The following is a 15,230-nucleotide window of genomic DNA, read 5'->3' as shown; positions in this document are numbered from 1 at the left end:
TGTCCCTGGTACAGGTGAGGCTGCTGATCCCTTATTTTCAAATCCGAAAGTGGGCAGCTATGTCATTTAAATCTTTTTTTACTTGCTTCTCCAGCCTTCCAAGATACATCAGGCCATTTGGGCAACTTTTATGTAAAAATCTAGACTAAATCATTTAAGGAAATTACACCAAATTTTTTTTTATTTTACACAGCCAACTTCTGTTACCATATATCACCTTTCCAGAATCAGATGTCATTAACATGATATGCAAGTTTTCTATAAAAGCAAAGTTAATTTTTTTTAAAACTTTTAGGTTCTTTTTACTGTACCACTTCATGGATTTTCCTAACTCCTCAGTTAGTAATTTACCTACCTTCAGATTGTGACTCAAGGCACAAATGAGGCCCAGTGGCTGGATCTGGAAAGCCATTACACCGGATGATAGATGAATAATATTTTGAAGACTCCTTTGGAATTCTGGATAGATTTGGGTCTGTAAAGTTGGTGTAATACAACCCAAATCTTTCAGCAAAGCCCACTGCCCATTCAAAATTATCCATCAGGCTCCATACAGTGTAGCCTCGCAAATCAACACCATCAAGTACAATTCCTGTTAAGGTGGTAGGGGGAAGAGTTTTTAAATGCAGCCCTATACATGCTTACTCTATACTGTACTTTAATGATCAACAGGGAGTAAAAATCAAAGGCCCCTTATTAACACTAGGTGCTTTACAAAGTATCCATTCCTAACAGAGATTGGCTGTACTTTAAAAATCCCAAATTCCTTTTGTATCCACAATCTGGATGATCAAAAAGTCATCAATTAATGAATTTTTTCTCACGTCTTCATATTTACTGGCAATGACAATAATGAAACCAGATAGTAGTAACCATTTTAGAGGACTTAATCCAGAGTAAGAGTATGATCTTGTGTCAATGGGAATTAAGCAACATATTCTGTCCTGATTCTGCAGACTAGTCTTTCACCCCTGAAGTCAATAGAAAGTGGAAGACCTGGGGCAGCTCCAGAAGACATGTGAACTCCCACACTAGAAACCAGTCTTGCTTTCTGCCCAGCCCTATGCAGACACAGACACAGAAGGGCCTTACCACCAACTCTGTTGCAAGGAATGCAGGGCAGGGCAGAGGGTCACAGATCAATTTAAATCCATGAGTCACAAACATTTGGGGGGTGATTTGGAACCATGCAGAGGGGAAGCCACGTACCTTTTAAAGCTTCATTGATGTAACTCCTTAAGTAGTGTATTCTCCAAGTATCATTGAAGCCCCCGTCTATACGCTCTGAAATCCCATTCTCGGTCACATAAATAGGTGGGTCATTGTATTCTTCCTTGATCCACTTCAGGAGCCTCCTGAAGCCAAAAGGAGTCACCTTCAACCAAAAGGAACCAGAAACCAGCCAGCTGCGGTCTGTTATAGAGGCAACACCCCTGCAGAAGAGAACATGATAATGTGGGAAAAGGTTATTTGTATTGATCCATTAAATTCAGCTATTAATACTAGACAAGTAACCTCTTTTGTTGGGGACTTAAGTGTGATGCGGTGTGCAATGTACTGGGTTTAGAGAGGAAAATGGGTGCTCGGCCTTAAAACTTTCTAGTAGATCACCAACTTGATGCCCTCCTGATGTTTTGGTCTACAATATCCATCAGCTGCAGCCAGCCCAACCAAGATTATTAGGCACAAAGTGAAAGCGCAGATTCCAGAAAAGTATACAAAAGAATGGCTGGGGAAACCCAGCCAGATGGGCGAGGTATAAATAATAAATTATTATTATTATTATTATTATTACATGCTTTGATGCAGTATGAAGTCATGCTCACATCTTACCTATCAGCATCGTAGGATGTAAAGAGAGAAGAATAGTTTAAGTTGGATGCCAATACTGTTGTATAGTGGTTCAAACCAAAGAAGTCAAAGGTGCCTTTAATCCTCTGCTTTTCACTTTCAGTAAATTCAGGGAGTCTGCAACACAAAAAAAATGGGAGAGGGGCTCACATAGATGCATTTAACAAAAGGGAAAGCTTCAATTATCAAACTTACTTTTTTTAAAGAATGGGGCACTGTCATTCAAAGAGAAAGTATTGTTTTTAAAAGCAACAGCTAGTAGCTGAAAATTTTAACATGAACAGTAATGATGACCACATGTACTGCACCTTATTCAAACAGCCAAAGTACTACATTCAAAATTGACACTGTCACTATGACTTTGCAGCAACAGTTAGTAAAGCCACCCTACCCCACCCCTGGCTGAACTGCTGTGATGTTATATAAGAGGTTCACAAACATTCCACGGGAAATGTGTCAGTGCCCTATGAACGGCATTGCTTCCCACCCTCTGTCTATGATGTGGGCAATTTCTTCACTTTTAAAATCAAATTAATCAGCCCCTTTCCATCATCTTCTGCAGGTACTCTAAAAGACTAGTCCCCTGCTTTATCTCAATCACCACCCTTTCCTGCTCCCTTGCTGTACTACAGTATTACAGGCTCTGAACATACCCTGGATGAAGGAGAAGGAACTATCAGTATAGGATAGTTCTGTTTCAAGTAAAGTTTAACCGCAACTCTGCCTTAGGTGCTGGTTGCCTGCGGCATTAAGGGAAGAGGGCAGTGCACACCAGGAGGAAAACAGCAGCAGAGGAAAACTACTTCGGGGAGGGTAGGTTTGTTCTTTGACACAGCCAGGGGGGGCCTTCAAAATGTGTGGTTTATTTTTATTTCAACAATTTAGATAGAATTGCTTCTAAGTGACATGAGCCACCAGTATGGACTGCCCGTGGTTGTGGCCCAGCTGCTGCAGTTAGTCCTGCCAGACACTTACCGCGATTGGCCAGCACTTCTCTCTTGTATCCTCCTTTTCATCACCTCACTATAGTCACCGTTCCTGAAGATAGGGTGAGCAAACCAACCAGCAAAGAACTACAACAGGAAAATAAAAAGGGATGCTTATTAAGCAACGCTTTGGCAACAGGTCTCTTGGCTGAACCAATAGTTACCAGTTTGTCAGATTGACCCAAAAGGCAAAGTCTCATCCCTGTCTCTTAAGTGTCTGTTTTTAAAGGATAGTGCAACACCCCCCCTCCCCCCACCGCCCAAGGTATCCAAACAGTGGCAGCTGACTGGTCAGGATCATGGCCAACATTATGATTTGAGTGTTCAAATGAAATATGGTGCCCAAGGATCAACACCTTGGGTCCTTTAGAAGGATTGACATCTTGTTTTGCTGAGTCTCTGCAGCAGTGTTAAGGACATAATAAAAGAGCCTGCTCGAGGAGGCTAAAGGCCCGCCCTGTCCAGCACTCTGTTCCCATAGAAGCCCCAAAGGGAAACTGTGAGCAGAACCTGAGCACAACAGCTCTCTTCCCACCTCAGATTCCCAGCAACTGGTACACAGAGGTTTACTGCCTCCGACAGTGGAGGAGTTCTGTAAGACAAGTGTGTTAGGTCACACCTGGCATTTGCAATACAGGGTTGCTCCAGGTGGAAAAAAGGCCTGCAAGACAGGATGTATGCATGCACAGCTTAGCTGCACAGAAGTTGAAACTAGGTCAATCAGGGCACCATAGAAGGGAGCCCTATGTGTAGGTATCTCCAATCATACAAAGACTGATCATTTATGCATTGACTGGGGGCCTGGCTGGTACACTTTCAGGAGCTAGTCCATGCTTTCTTGATAGCTTCTTCATGTGTTTGGTACCCACAGCTACCAAATGTCTGCGCAAAGGTTTTGTGTCTGCTCTTTCTCTAATTGGAAGATCACATACCCATTAGTGTAGTCCTGGCTACTGCAAAGTTGGCGAAGGTGCTATACCACAGACACTGCCCTAAGGAAGTGAAAGCAGGGTGGTGTGGCTAAAACGTACAGAGGTGGGTCCATTTTCACCTGTGAGAAGTTAAGAGGGTATGGAGTCATCACATTACCTGGACATATCTCCTGGCAGCGTCGAGGTCCTCCTGCTTGGCAGGGTTCTTGGGTTCAGCCCACTCTACGCTGATGGAAAGAGAGATCAATCCTCCTTGCTTTGGGCGGTATGTTTCATTGTAAAGATGCCAAACCTCTGCGTGAGCCTTGATCAAGTTGTGGCCCACTATGTAAGGGGCTCGGCCTGGTCTGGCGGAGATGCCTAAGAAGACAACATGATTGGAAGTGGGTTATTCTGCAGCACTGGACTCAGCTGAAGCAGCAATTAATGGTGCGTTTTGATAGCGTTTCTCAATAGCTCTATGTAATTTGGCTTTCAGCCAGGAAACACCTTCAAGAAATGCATCAGATTATCTCCCACTTTCACTGGGCATCTATCACAAAGCTGTGTTCTCACAAGTAACCACACAAGTTCAGATCATCAGGGCTCTATGATTTTGCAAAGGATTGCTCCTGCCAATGAAAACCTACACCTTACCTGGAGCTGAGACTCCATAACCGTAACCAATGTTAGCAATGGCATAGGGCTCATTCAAGGTTATCCAGAATTTCACCTTCTCTCCAAATCTTTGAAAAAGGATCTCTGCGTAATCTTTAAATTTCTGGATTATAGTCTCATTTTCCCACCCTCCAACATCTTGAAGGGCCTGAGGGAGGTCCCAGTGGTACATAGTTACCTAGAGAAGGAGACAAGACATTCACAAACACCTGCCATTTTGTCAAAATAACAGGCACAGTCAGCCATTTTATGCAGATCTATCACGTGTAACTCAACAGCAATTCCTGGATTGCAATGGTCAGAAAGCAAACTATTTCCAGAAAACACACAAGGATTCGCAACACTTTTTACAAGGCTATCAAGACTTTGAATGTAGCATCTCCAGTTCTCCCTTTTCCACCTTTCCCTGAACCCTCTTTCAGCCAAGGAAAGTGAGAATCAAGAAAGGAGTACAATATGGGATGTATTTCAGATGTTCTTGTGGAAGGGACCTGGAAGGTGTAGCACAGATGGGACCTGCCATGTCTAATAGTGTCCAGAAAAAGGCTACAGTTTGGGAGCGGAAGATGAATTCCTGATAAAATTTTATTCTACTTCCTTGTGAATACTTGGAAGAACTCCAATGCAGAAACTTAGATTTCTGGAGCAAAGACACTGCAGTCTGCTCTCTTAAAAACCAAGGCAGATTTCATAATTGTTAAGTCCTATAACACCCTAAGCCCACATTATCTTCTGCGCAAGTTTAAGTTAGGTAGAGCTTATAAGAGACTCCTCTAATTAGAATATGGCTGCATGCATTTGTATCAGCCTCTAAGAAATGGTCTCTGATCATTTAACACTAATTGAAGATGTCTGAGAATTGAAGATACTGCCAGGTTCTACAGTGAACACTGATAAACATAATCTAATTAAAAATCTGAATTTTTACAGATTTTACATCTGTTATTACACCTGTTCCCCTGCATGCAGAACTCCAATCATTTACCTGAGGCTGGATATTAGCCGCAAGGAGAGCATCCACAAGCCTTTCATAGTATTTCAGGCCAGCTTCATTTATGTACTTGGTGGTCCCATCGGGGAGAATGCGAGTCCAGGAGATGGAAAAGCGATAATGAGTCACCTGGAGGTCCTTCAGAATAGCCAAGTCTGCCTCCATCTTGTGGTAGCTGTCACAAGCTACATCTCCATTTTCATCGTTGCTGATTTTCAAAGGTGTATGTGCAAACTGGTCCCAAATACTGAGACCTTTCCCATCCGTTCTCCATGCCCCTTCGATCTTTAAGGAAACAAATATTTCTCACATTTGTATCCGAGCTCAAGGAAACATACATGCCCCAGCCTCAGTTTTTATCCTCACAACAACCTCAGCCTAGGTTAGGCTGAGAGCGACTAGGAAAAGGTTGCCCAGTGAGCTTCATGGCTGAATAGGAATCTGAACCAGGGTCTTGCCAATCTTAGTCCAGCATTTTAACCCAGGCTTCCCCAACCTGGTGCCCTCCAGATGTTTTGGACTACAAGTTCCTCAGCCACAAGCAGACTGGCCAGTGGTCAGGGGTTCTGGGAATTGCAGACCAAAACATCTGGAGGGCAACAGCTTGGGGGGGGGGAGGCAGCTCTAACCATTACATCACCCTGGCTCTCACCCGTGATTCACCATCATCAAGGTCCTTAAGCCTAACAGCATTCAGCTTACTTAGTTGGCATGTTATTCACAAAATGAAGGTTTAGGATAGCTTCCACCAAACAAGCAACAGTCTACCAATAGACTACCTAAACCTGGAGTTTCATTCATGTGGTCTGCAGCATGACGGCAAATCTGTGGCTGAAGACTGGCTCATCCATGCCATTAAATCTTTATTTACATTTTTATTGCTAAATGTTGCTCCTTTTATTTCTTATATATTTATATATTATGGAATTCAAATTTCAGTACAATAACATATGGCAGGTAAGGAACAAAAGAAACAATTAAACTGCAATAACCGTATCATACAGTACCTAGCACAGTGCAATGCAATTTTCATCACAAGCAGAAAAATCATTAAGCTGCTCTGCGATTTTTGAGTGGTCCGGTGGGTGGGGACCAATGGACCTAACCTGATATGCTGATGATGCCACACTCCAATAGAAGTTTTCCGGAAATTCTCCATAAAGGAATTCTCCCTCTTTTGGCAGAGGGATTCCATTCTGACGTATGATTCCAGCATAATATATCGCTGAACGTTTTGGAGTTCTTGGCCTGTTCGGATTTTCAAAATCAACCTGGTGAAGGCCGAATCTTGGCTCGTAACCATTTAACCATTCAAAATTATCGATGAAAGACCAAGCAACATAGCCACGAACGTTGACGCCATCCAGCTTGTGGGCTAAAAGAGACAGAAAACACTTGTTTAATATACCATCAATGTAACAATGAGCAAGAAAGTATAATTTTGTGAAAAATACACTAATTACCTATTATATGTTCACATGCATATTAACAGTCAATCCTTGCCAATTCACAAGTCCCACTGACTTACCCCCTTTCCACAAGCATTATTTATTTATTTAGTTAAATTACATACCACCTCCCAGTACAAGATCAGGAGATGGGTAAAGGTAAAGGGACCCCTGACCATTAGGTCCAGTCGTGACCGACTCTGGGGTTGCAGCGCTCATCTCGCGTTATTGGCCGAGGGAGCCGGCGTACAGCTTCCAGGTCATGTGGCCAGCATGACAAAGCTGCTTCTGGCGAACCAGAGCAGCACACGGAAATGCCATTTACCTTCCTGCTGTAGCGGTACCTATTATCTATTTGCACTTTGGCGTGCTTTCGAACTGCTAGGTTGGCAGGAGCTGGGACCGAGCAACGGGAGCTCACCCCGTCGCAGGGATTCGAACCGCCGACCTTCTGATCAGCAAGCCCTAGGGCCTAGGCTCTGTGGTTTAACCCAAAGCACCACCCGCGTTCCTTTTTAGGAGATGGGTGCTGACAAGCAAAAAAAGAAAGTGTAAGGAATTTGCACAATATTTCGTTGCAGCTCTTACTTCATACTCATGCATTTTCAAGAATAGCAAATCCCCAAACCAGGCTTTACTAAAAACATTTAGGAAAGATCAAAAATTATAATTATTATAATTATAATTCAAAACCATTATCAAGAAAGGAAAGAAAAAAGAACTTCTGCATTCTTTACTGATGTTTTGTACTTATTAAAACACTTATTGACTGTACCATTACACTCTGTGACACAAAGGCTGAGGATGACCAGACTAATTTAATGCATGTAGCGGAAACAACCCTCACGTGTAGCTGTTTGGATAATCCAGTTTGAGGCCTCTAGCCAGACATTTTGTAGAGAAAAGAGGGAGGTCTGAAGGGTTCAGAATAGTTTCAGAGCAATCAGAATATAAATACAAGTAGCCTAATATGTTTAAAACTATTTAACTGGGTTCAGTGTTAAAACATGTGTGTGTGTGTGTAAAGTAAATTTCAGGAGTACAACCTTGATTGATCCAGACTCTAGCATGAAAGGCTGTAACCCTTGTAACCGTCCACCTTCTCTTGTGCTCTGGATCAATACAATTGATCTAGCAATATACTTTAAAAAACCCAATCACATAACTAGTAATGGTGTGACCAGTGTGTTGTCTAATTTGGCACTCACAGAGTTCTTTCAATGATGCCTTGTGGCGTATTAGCACTTTGTGCTGACTCTGCAGTTTGGGAACGATTGATCTAGAATCTAAAACTAAAACTAGTCTACACAGACCTCCAACTGATTATTTAGCTAATTACACTGAGCAACCTTCTATTTCTACCCAGTATCTTAAAACTAGACAACATCAACCTATTGGGTTATTACAGCATCTTTACCTTTCAAAACTTCATCGATGTGTGTTTTGTAATAGAAGATCCTGCTGGTGTCATCAACATCAGACTTGGCTTTTAGCCCAACCCCGTTCTCAGTAATGTAAATGGGAGGATTGCTATATTCCTCTTTGATCCAGTTTAAGAGCCTACGCAGCCCCCAGGGCACTGCCCGCATATTTTCCAACGCTGAGCTAGGCCAAGAAGGGTCAATCTCCAATACTCGTTCTTGATCATACTCGTAAGAATATGGTTTCAGCCTGGTGGTGCTGTGCTTTATAATTCCGGCAGTGTAATAATTCAGGCAGAAGACATCGGCTGTGCCCCTGATATAGTCTTTCTCTTCTTGTGTGAAACCTGGAAGCCGGGAAGATGGTAGTTTCTGTAGTTCACTCCTGTTCCCTACTTTCCACTTCATGGCATCTGGGTAATCGCCGTTTTTAAAAATTGGGTGTGCAAACCACCCTCCCATGAACTGCAGGTAACGATCAGCAGCTTCTATATCCCGAGGATCGTTTAGTGTCTTTGGCTCAACCCAATCCATGTTGAGACTCAGAGAGATCACACCTTTCTGACTCTCTCTATATTTCTGGTCATATGTGTGGTAAACTCTTGCATGGGCCTTTAGTATTGCATGAGTAACCCTGTAGGATGCACTGCCCGGATTATCTTTTACATTTGGTGGGAATAATCCCGTTTCGTAGCCTGCCACAGAGATGGCAATAGGTTCATTGAAAGTAATCCAGAACTTGACCCTGTCTCCGAATGCCTGAAAACAAAAGTCTGCAAAACTATCAAACAGTTCAACCATCACAGGGTTTTCCCAGCCACCAATGTCTTGTAGAGCTTGGGGCAGATCCCAGTGGTGGAGAGTGACCATTGGTGTGATATTCTGGGCCAGCAAACCATCAATCAGCCGGTTGTAATAATCAACACCATAGTTATTTATAGAATTGTTTCTTCCATTTGGAAAAATCCGAGGCCACGACAGGGAGAAGCGATAGGTGTTTACCCGTAAGGCTCGCAGCAAATAAAGATCTTCATCTACTTTATTGTAGCTGTCGCAAGCTATATCTCCTGTATCATTGTTCTTAACATTCCCTGGGATGTGGGTAAAATTATCCCAGATGCTAGGTCCCTTCCCATCTGCATCCCAACCTCCTTCAGTTTGGTAGGCAGCAGTAGAAACACCCCACATAAAATCGTCTGGGAAGGTGCCATAAAAATATGTGTCTCTTTCCAAATCAGTCTGTTTTGAAAATTTCTCCCAAACCACCTTTGCCTTTGAAGGAACTTCAGAAGCTGGTAAACTAGGCAGCTGTGAAGGTATGGAAATATCCTTTTTGAGCGGCTGGATAAATTTTCTTGAGACCATGCTAGGAAATCCATTATTTTCAATAATGGTGGAGAAGAAATAGGCAGATTCTTTGGGTGTCCTTTGTCTGTTTGCATCTTCAAAATTCACTTGGTGTAGGCCGAACCTTTGACTATAGCCTGCTGGGCCTTCAAAACCATCCATCAATGATCGGGCAATGTATGCTTGAACATCAACTTCATCTTGCTTTATAGCTGTCAATGAAGGAGACAGAATTTAGTTAAGATTTTTAATCATTCGTTTAAATACATAGCATAACCACAACTATCCGCTTCTCTCAGCATTGCAGCGACGGCATGAATTTGCAGAGGGTAGCCCATATTGTCCCAAGTCAGTGCAAACTATTATTGCTATTCATCTGCACATTTAAATTTCCTTTTAAAGTCATTTGCATGTAAAAGACAATATACAAAATGGCGTAAAGGTAAAGGGACCCCTGACCATTAGGTCCAGTCGTGACCGACTCTGGGGTTGCGCGCTCATCTCACATTATTGGCAGAGGGAGCCAGCGTACAGCTTCCAGGTCATGTGGCCAGCATGACAAAGCCGCTTCTGGCGAACCAGAGCAGCGCACGGAAACGCCGTTTACCTTCCCGCCGGAGCGGTCCCTATTTATCTACTTGCACTTTGACGTGCTTTCGAACTGCTAGGTTGGCAGGAGCTGGGACCAAGCAACGGGAGCTCACCCCATTGCAGGGATTCGAACCGCCGACCTTCTGATCGGCAAGCCCTAGGCTCAGTGATAATGCACTTAAGTAGTTCAAGGACTTTGGCCGGTTCACACATGCATCATCATTATTACTCAACTACAGCGGTACCTCGACTTACGAAGACGATCCGTTGAGGTTTTCGGATGTCGAAGCGCCTGTTCTGCGCATGCGTGAAGCACGATTTCGTGCTTCTGCGCAGGCATCGGGCGTGCGGGGGGCAAAAAGACTTCCAGGGTTGTCGACTTCGGAAGTCGAAGCGTTTGGAAGTTGAAGCATTTGGATGTCGAGGTATGACTGTATACAGTACTTGGCTATACACTACCTGGAAAAGCACCTCCAGATGTATAAAGTAGCATTTCCATTTGGCTTTGAGCAGCAAGTGGAGCAGCAAATCTCTTCCAGACTTCTACATGGCATTCTGTAGCCAGGTGTGCAGTTCTTTTCCCCAGCTCTACATTATGATCATGTTTATATATTCCCTCCTCACTTACAGCACTGCAGATCATGTATTCTTTCCCAGCCAACCACACCCACAATTTAATGGCCACAGGAGGAGTGAAAGAGAGAAAAGAAGCAGATATAAGACAATTCTTTTTGGAGGGGAAAGGGTTGAAGCAACAAAACTGATTCCTAGGGGAAAGAGATGAACCAGAGGCTACAACAATCTAAATAGCACATAATTGGCCAAATGACTTGCCAACAGCTGCTCGATAGGTCATCTGTCTATATCCTGGGGAAATTGTACAGCTGTTCCAGTGTGTTGAAAAAAACAAAACTGGTAAGGTAATGGGAAACGTGGGAAGAGGATGTATTGATCACTATGTCCTGCAGATGACATAAGTCAGGCATCCCCAAACTTCGGCCCTCCAGATGTTTTGGACTACAATTCCCATCATCCCTGACCACTGGTCCTGTTAGCTAGGGATCATGGGAGTTGTAGGCCAAAACATCTGGAGGGCCGCAGGTTGGGGATGCCTGACATAAGTACATGTAAATTCCACAGTAAATGTCCAAGATGGAAGCAGCCTGACTCTTGAAAAGCCTTGTGAGTGAAGAAGCAATGTGAAAATTCTGTCTGTGGCATTTAATCTTTGATGGTTCACTCCTATGAGTAAATCACTACAGGATACAGGAGTGACCGAAAAGTAATGAAGATGCAAGGTGTGAATGAGCGTTCTCATTTTCAGGCATTCAGGGGTTACAAACTAGGCATTCCTTGATGCCCTTTATCATGGGGTGACAAAAATATACTCTGGTTGGGATGAATACATTAATTACATAGTTTCCCACCAGGCTAAACTCCAAAGGGCATCCAGACCTGTTTGGAGGTGAAGAGCAAAACAGTTCTGCATCTTCTAAGCAGGCAGGACAAAACGTGATAGCTAAGCAAGTACTGTATATTCCTGTGTTTAAGACTCCTTTTTAACCCAGGAAAATCTTCTCAAAAGTCGGGGAGTCGTCTTATACGCCGGGTCGTATTTTTTATACGGCGAGTATATCCCAAACTCTATATTTTAACTGGAAATGTTGGGGATAGTCTTATATGCTCAGTCGTCTTATACGCCGGAAAATACGGTAAGTCTCAGGTGCTGTCCTCCAAGCCAACCTAGGTAAGCAACCTGTGTATTTCATATACTGCATCTGAGCTGCTTTTCTAACATTGTATGCCTATTACTCGGCAAAACTGTTATTTTGAGGACATTTAATTAATTAAGTTATTAAATTTGCTTCCGATTAGTTAGGTCAGTGTCTCAAACAATTTTTAAACGAATTAAAATCATCTCATTTAAAAAGTGATGTTTGCATGCCATTTTCACATGGTGAACATATCTACTCATTCTGTGCCTTTCCCCACTGGGACAAGGCATGATATTTACCGTACGCTGGAGATCGACAGGAATGTGATAAGTCTGATAAGATCTTGGAGGATATTGCGTTGAAAGGGAACAGGGGGCCAAGTCAATAAACTTGACTTCATCCGTACAGGTTTACTTTCAATTCCAGTTTTCGTGCCTGTTCCCTGCCCCAATTGATAACAGCCCCTTGTACCTTTCAAAGCCTCGTTGATATAAAGCCGGTAGTAATCCACTCTCATGGTGTCGTTAACAAGATCGCCTCCGTCATCTGTCGGCGCACCATTGTCTGCTATATAAATCGGAACCCTTGTCCCAGTATATTCTTTGGACACAAACAGCAGCAGTCTCCTCAGCCCCCAAGGTACAGTGTAGAGCCAAGGTGCGGCCGTCTGCGGCCAAGAAGGATCCACGTGTTGGGAAAAGTCTCCGATATCCTCATAGGTTGGAGCGCAGCTATGGTTCACTGGAGCACTGATGAGCCTAGAAGTGTAGTGGGAAAGGCCAAAGAAGTCAGCCGTCCCCTTCACTTGCTGCTTCTCCTCATCGGTGAATGCAGGGAGTTTGGCGACGGTAGCTGAGCACTGCTGGTTCTTCTCCTGGATCTGGGATTTCAGGACTTCTGGGTAATCGCCATTGACGAATATTGGGTGAGCAAACCAGCCCAACATGAAGTGCAAGTAGCGCTCTGCCGCTCTCACATCCTCGGCACTCCTTGGGGTCTGGGGTTCAGCCCAGTCTGAATTCAATACTATTCCCACCTTCCCATGCTGTTCAGGACGGTACTGGGTATCATAAATGTGCCAGGCTTGAGAATGAGCTTTGAGAATAACATGAGCCACCTTTTTATGGGAGGGAAGGAGAAAGTATTATTCCACTGAGTGTAACTCACTGGTAGAGCACATCAGTTTCATGAAGGAAGCCCCCACATCTCTTCCTTTGCATGATCTATATAGATGCTAGGAAAGGCCTCTGCTTGAGACTTTGGAGAACTGGTTCCAACTTCAGCAGAGAAGGGTAGCCAATATGGATTCCCTCCAGATGTTATTGTCAGCAACCAGTCTACTTGTAGATATGGGTTTAAAGATGCTTATTTGGACAACCACTTCTGAATATATAGGATGCCAAATATACAGTGGCCCCTATCAGGAGCAAGATAATGTGGTTTTTTTTTTACAGTGCATGAAAATGCTTCTGAGGGTCCCTTCCAACGGTACACAACCAGTGTCTCTCTAACCACACTGCGGCCACTTCCAATACTACTCTGTAGTGCCAGAAGTAACATGTAAGGAGTTTGTTCTATCCTGTGACACCTTTCCCTGTCAGTATTGTTCCAAGCCCTGGGAGGGACAACTCTCTGGCGGCATGGGAAGAAGCCAGGGGGCATAAGAGCCAAGAGAACAGCCTCTGTGCCACCACAGTCCCATTGGCAGAGACCGTTCTCTGGAATGTATCATGTCAATACCATTAAGGTAGACAAGAAAGCCAAAGAATGAAAAGGGCACAAATCCAGCCAATCTCTATTTTTTTCAATCATGTAATCTGATGTTTAAATAAAAACATCTGGGGTTTCAAAGCCATCCTCTGAACAAGGACAGTGACCAACTGAAGGGCTCACACACTTGCTGCAAGATTGTTGATATTATAGATTAGAACATGGGAGCTTGACCAGACTTAAAAGACTCATCTGCCCATTGACTCCATTCATGCCCTCTAGGAAAATCAGACATGGGGCCAAGTCTGGTGAGAGCACAGATTAGGATGCAATGGTCCACCTTTTCTATTTGTGGTGTCAACACAGCCCGTAAAATTAGGCCCAAGCGGCTGAACTTGTTGTCAGTACCTGATAGGATGCCACGGCTGGATCAATAATTCCTGGAGGATGCTGCCCAGTGCCATAGCCAGCGTAGCTAATGACCCAGGGTTCGTGGAAGGTAATCCAGAATTTAACACGATCCCCAAAAGTGGCAAAGCAGAACCCTGCATATTCTGCAAAGGCAGTGACGATGCTCTCGTTTTGCCAGCCACCAAGATCCTGCAGAGCTTGTGGCAGGTCCCAGTGGAACAAGGTCACCACGGGCTCAATATTTGAATCCAGCAAGCTGTCTATCAGTTTGTTGTAGTAATCTACGCCTTGAGGGTTCAAGCTGCTCTTACTCCCATTGGCAAAAACCCTAGGCCAGGATATAGAAAATTTATAGATATTTGGGTGAAGGCCTCTAAGGAGATAAACGTCATAATCTAGCTTGTGGTAGCTATCGCATGCGACATCGGCTGTTTGATTCATGTGGGCATGGCCCTGGTGCCCATATAGATCCCAAATGCTCTCCCCTTTCCCACCCTCTCTCCAGGCTCCTTCCACATTGACGGAACCTGTTGATGTGCCCCAGAGAAAACCGCTAGGGAAAAGGTCAAGCAAAAAGGAGTCTCTCTCCAGCTCAGGTTGGCTGGCAAATCTTTCCCAAACTGCTTGATAGGATGAAAGTGGAGCAATAGTAGTTATCAGTGTTTCCTTCGCCTTTGGTTGGGCGGTCAGATTTCCTGTGTACAAGCTAAAAAAAGAAAAAGAGAATATATCAACAATTTAGGCACCAGGCATAAACATTCCTCTTCTCCTAGGCCTCTGGCCAATTAAGCAATCCATGGCCTTTCAAAATAAGGGAGGGGGGTCATTGTTTTGTTTGTTAATATGTTATGTATTTTTGTGTTCTTGTATTGTAAACTACCCTGTGATCTTCAGAGGACGCGCAGAACATAAATGCAGTAAGTTAAATAAATAAATCAAACTTTTAGTATCATTAAATTTTTAGTCAGGATGGATAATCATTCAAATTAGGCTGAAATTAGAGATTTCAAATATCGTGGGTATCAAACATACAGATATTTATCCAGATGTTGTTGTTTTTTTTAATGTGGCAAGCCTAAATCTGTATAACAACATATAGATTAGCGGTGGGGAATCATAGGCTTGGGAACTAATTGTAAACTGCTGGACCTCTCTATGTGGCCCTCAGGA

General features: G+C 43.6%; 1 protein-coding gene across 3 annotated transcripts in view; it reads right to left on the bottom strand.

The window, feature by feature from the left end:
- LCT (lactase) overlaps positions 1–15,230 on the bottom strand; it is a 113,664-nt gene that overhangs the window by 92,851 nt on the left and 5,583 nt on the right. For 2 of the 3 annotated variants that reach the window (XM_035130558.3, XM_088651966.1), the window contains 11 exons: positions 14,058–14,766; positions 12,411–13,056; positions 8,283–9,845; positions 6,524–6,792; positions 5,412–5,702; positions 4,406–4,604; positions 3,927–4,129; positions 2,827–2,924; positions 1,834–1,968; positions 1,210–1,433; positions 356–592 (listed from right to left, as the gene is read on the bottom strand). In XM_035130558.3, coding sequence (XP_034986449.3) covers positions 356–592; positions 1,210–1,433; positions 1,834–1,968; positions 2,827–2,924; positions 3,927–4,129; positions 4,406–4,604; positions 5,412–5,702; positions 6,524–6,792; positions 8,283–9,845; positions 12,411–13,056; positions 14,058–14,766 — 4,574 coding nt within the window. The remainder of the gene's footprint in view (positions 1–355; positions 593–1,209; positions 1,434–1,833; positions 1,969–2,826; positions 2,925–3,926; positions 4,130–4,405; positions 4,605–5,411; positions 5,703–6,523; positions 6,793–8,282; positions 9,846–12,410; positions 13,057–14,057; positions 14,767–15,230) is intronic. The other variant, XM_088651969.1, reaches the window with a different exon arrangement.

The sequence above is a fragment of the Zootoca vivipara genome, chromosome 1, assembly GCF_965207765.1.
Source record: "Zootoca vivipara chromosome 1, rZooViv2.hap1.1, whole genome shotgun sequence".
NCBI classification, from domain to species: Eukaryota; Metazoa; Chordata; class Lepidosauria; order Squamata; family Lacertidae; genus Zootoca; species Zootoca vivipara.
Note: the sequence above shows the minus strand (reverse complement) of the source record. Positions and strands in the feature narration are given on the sequence as shown.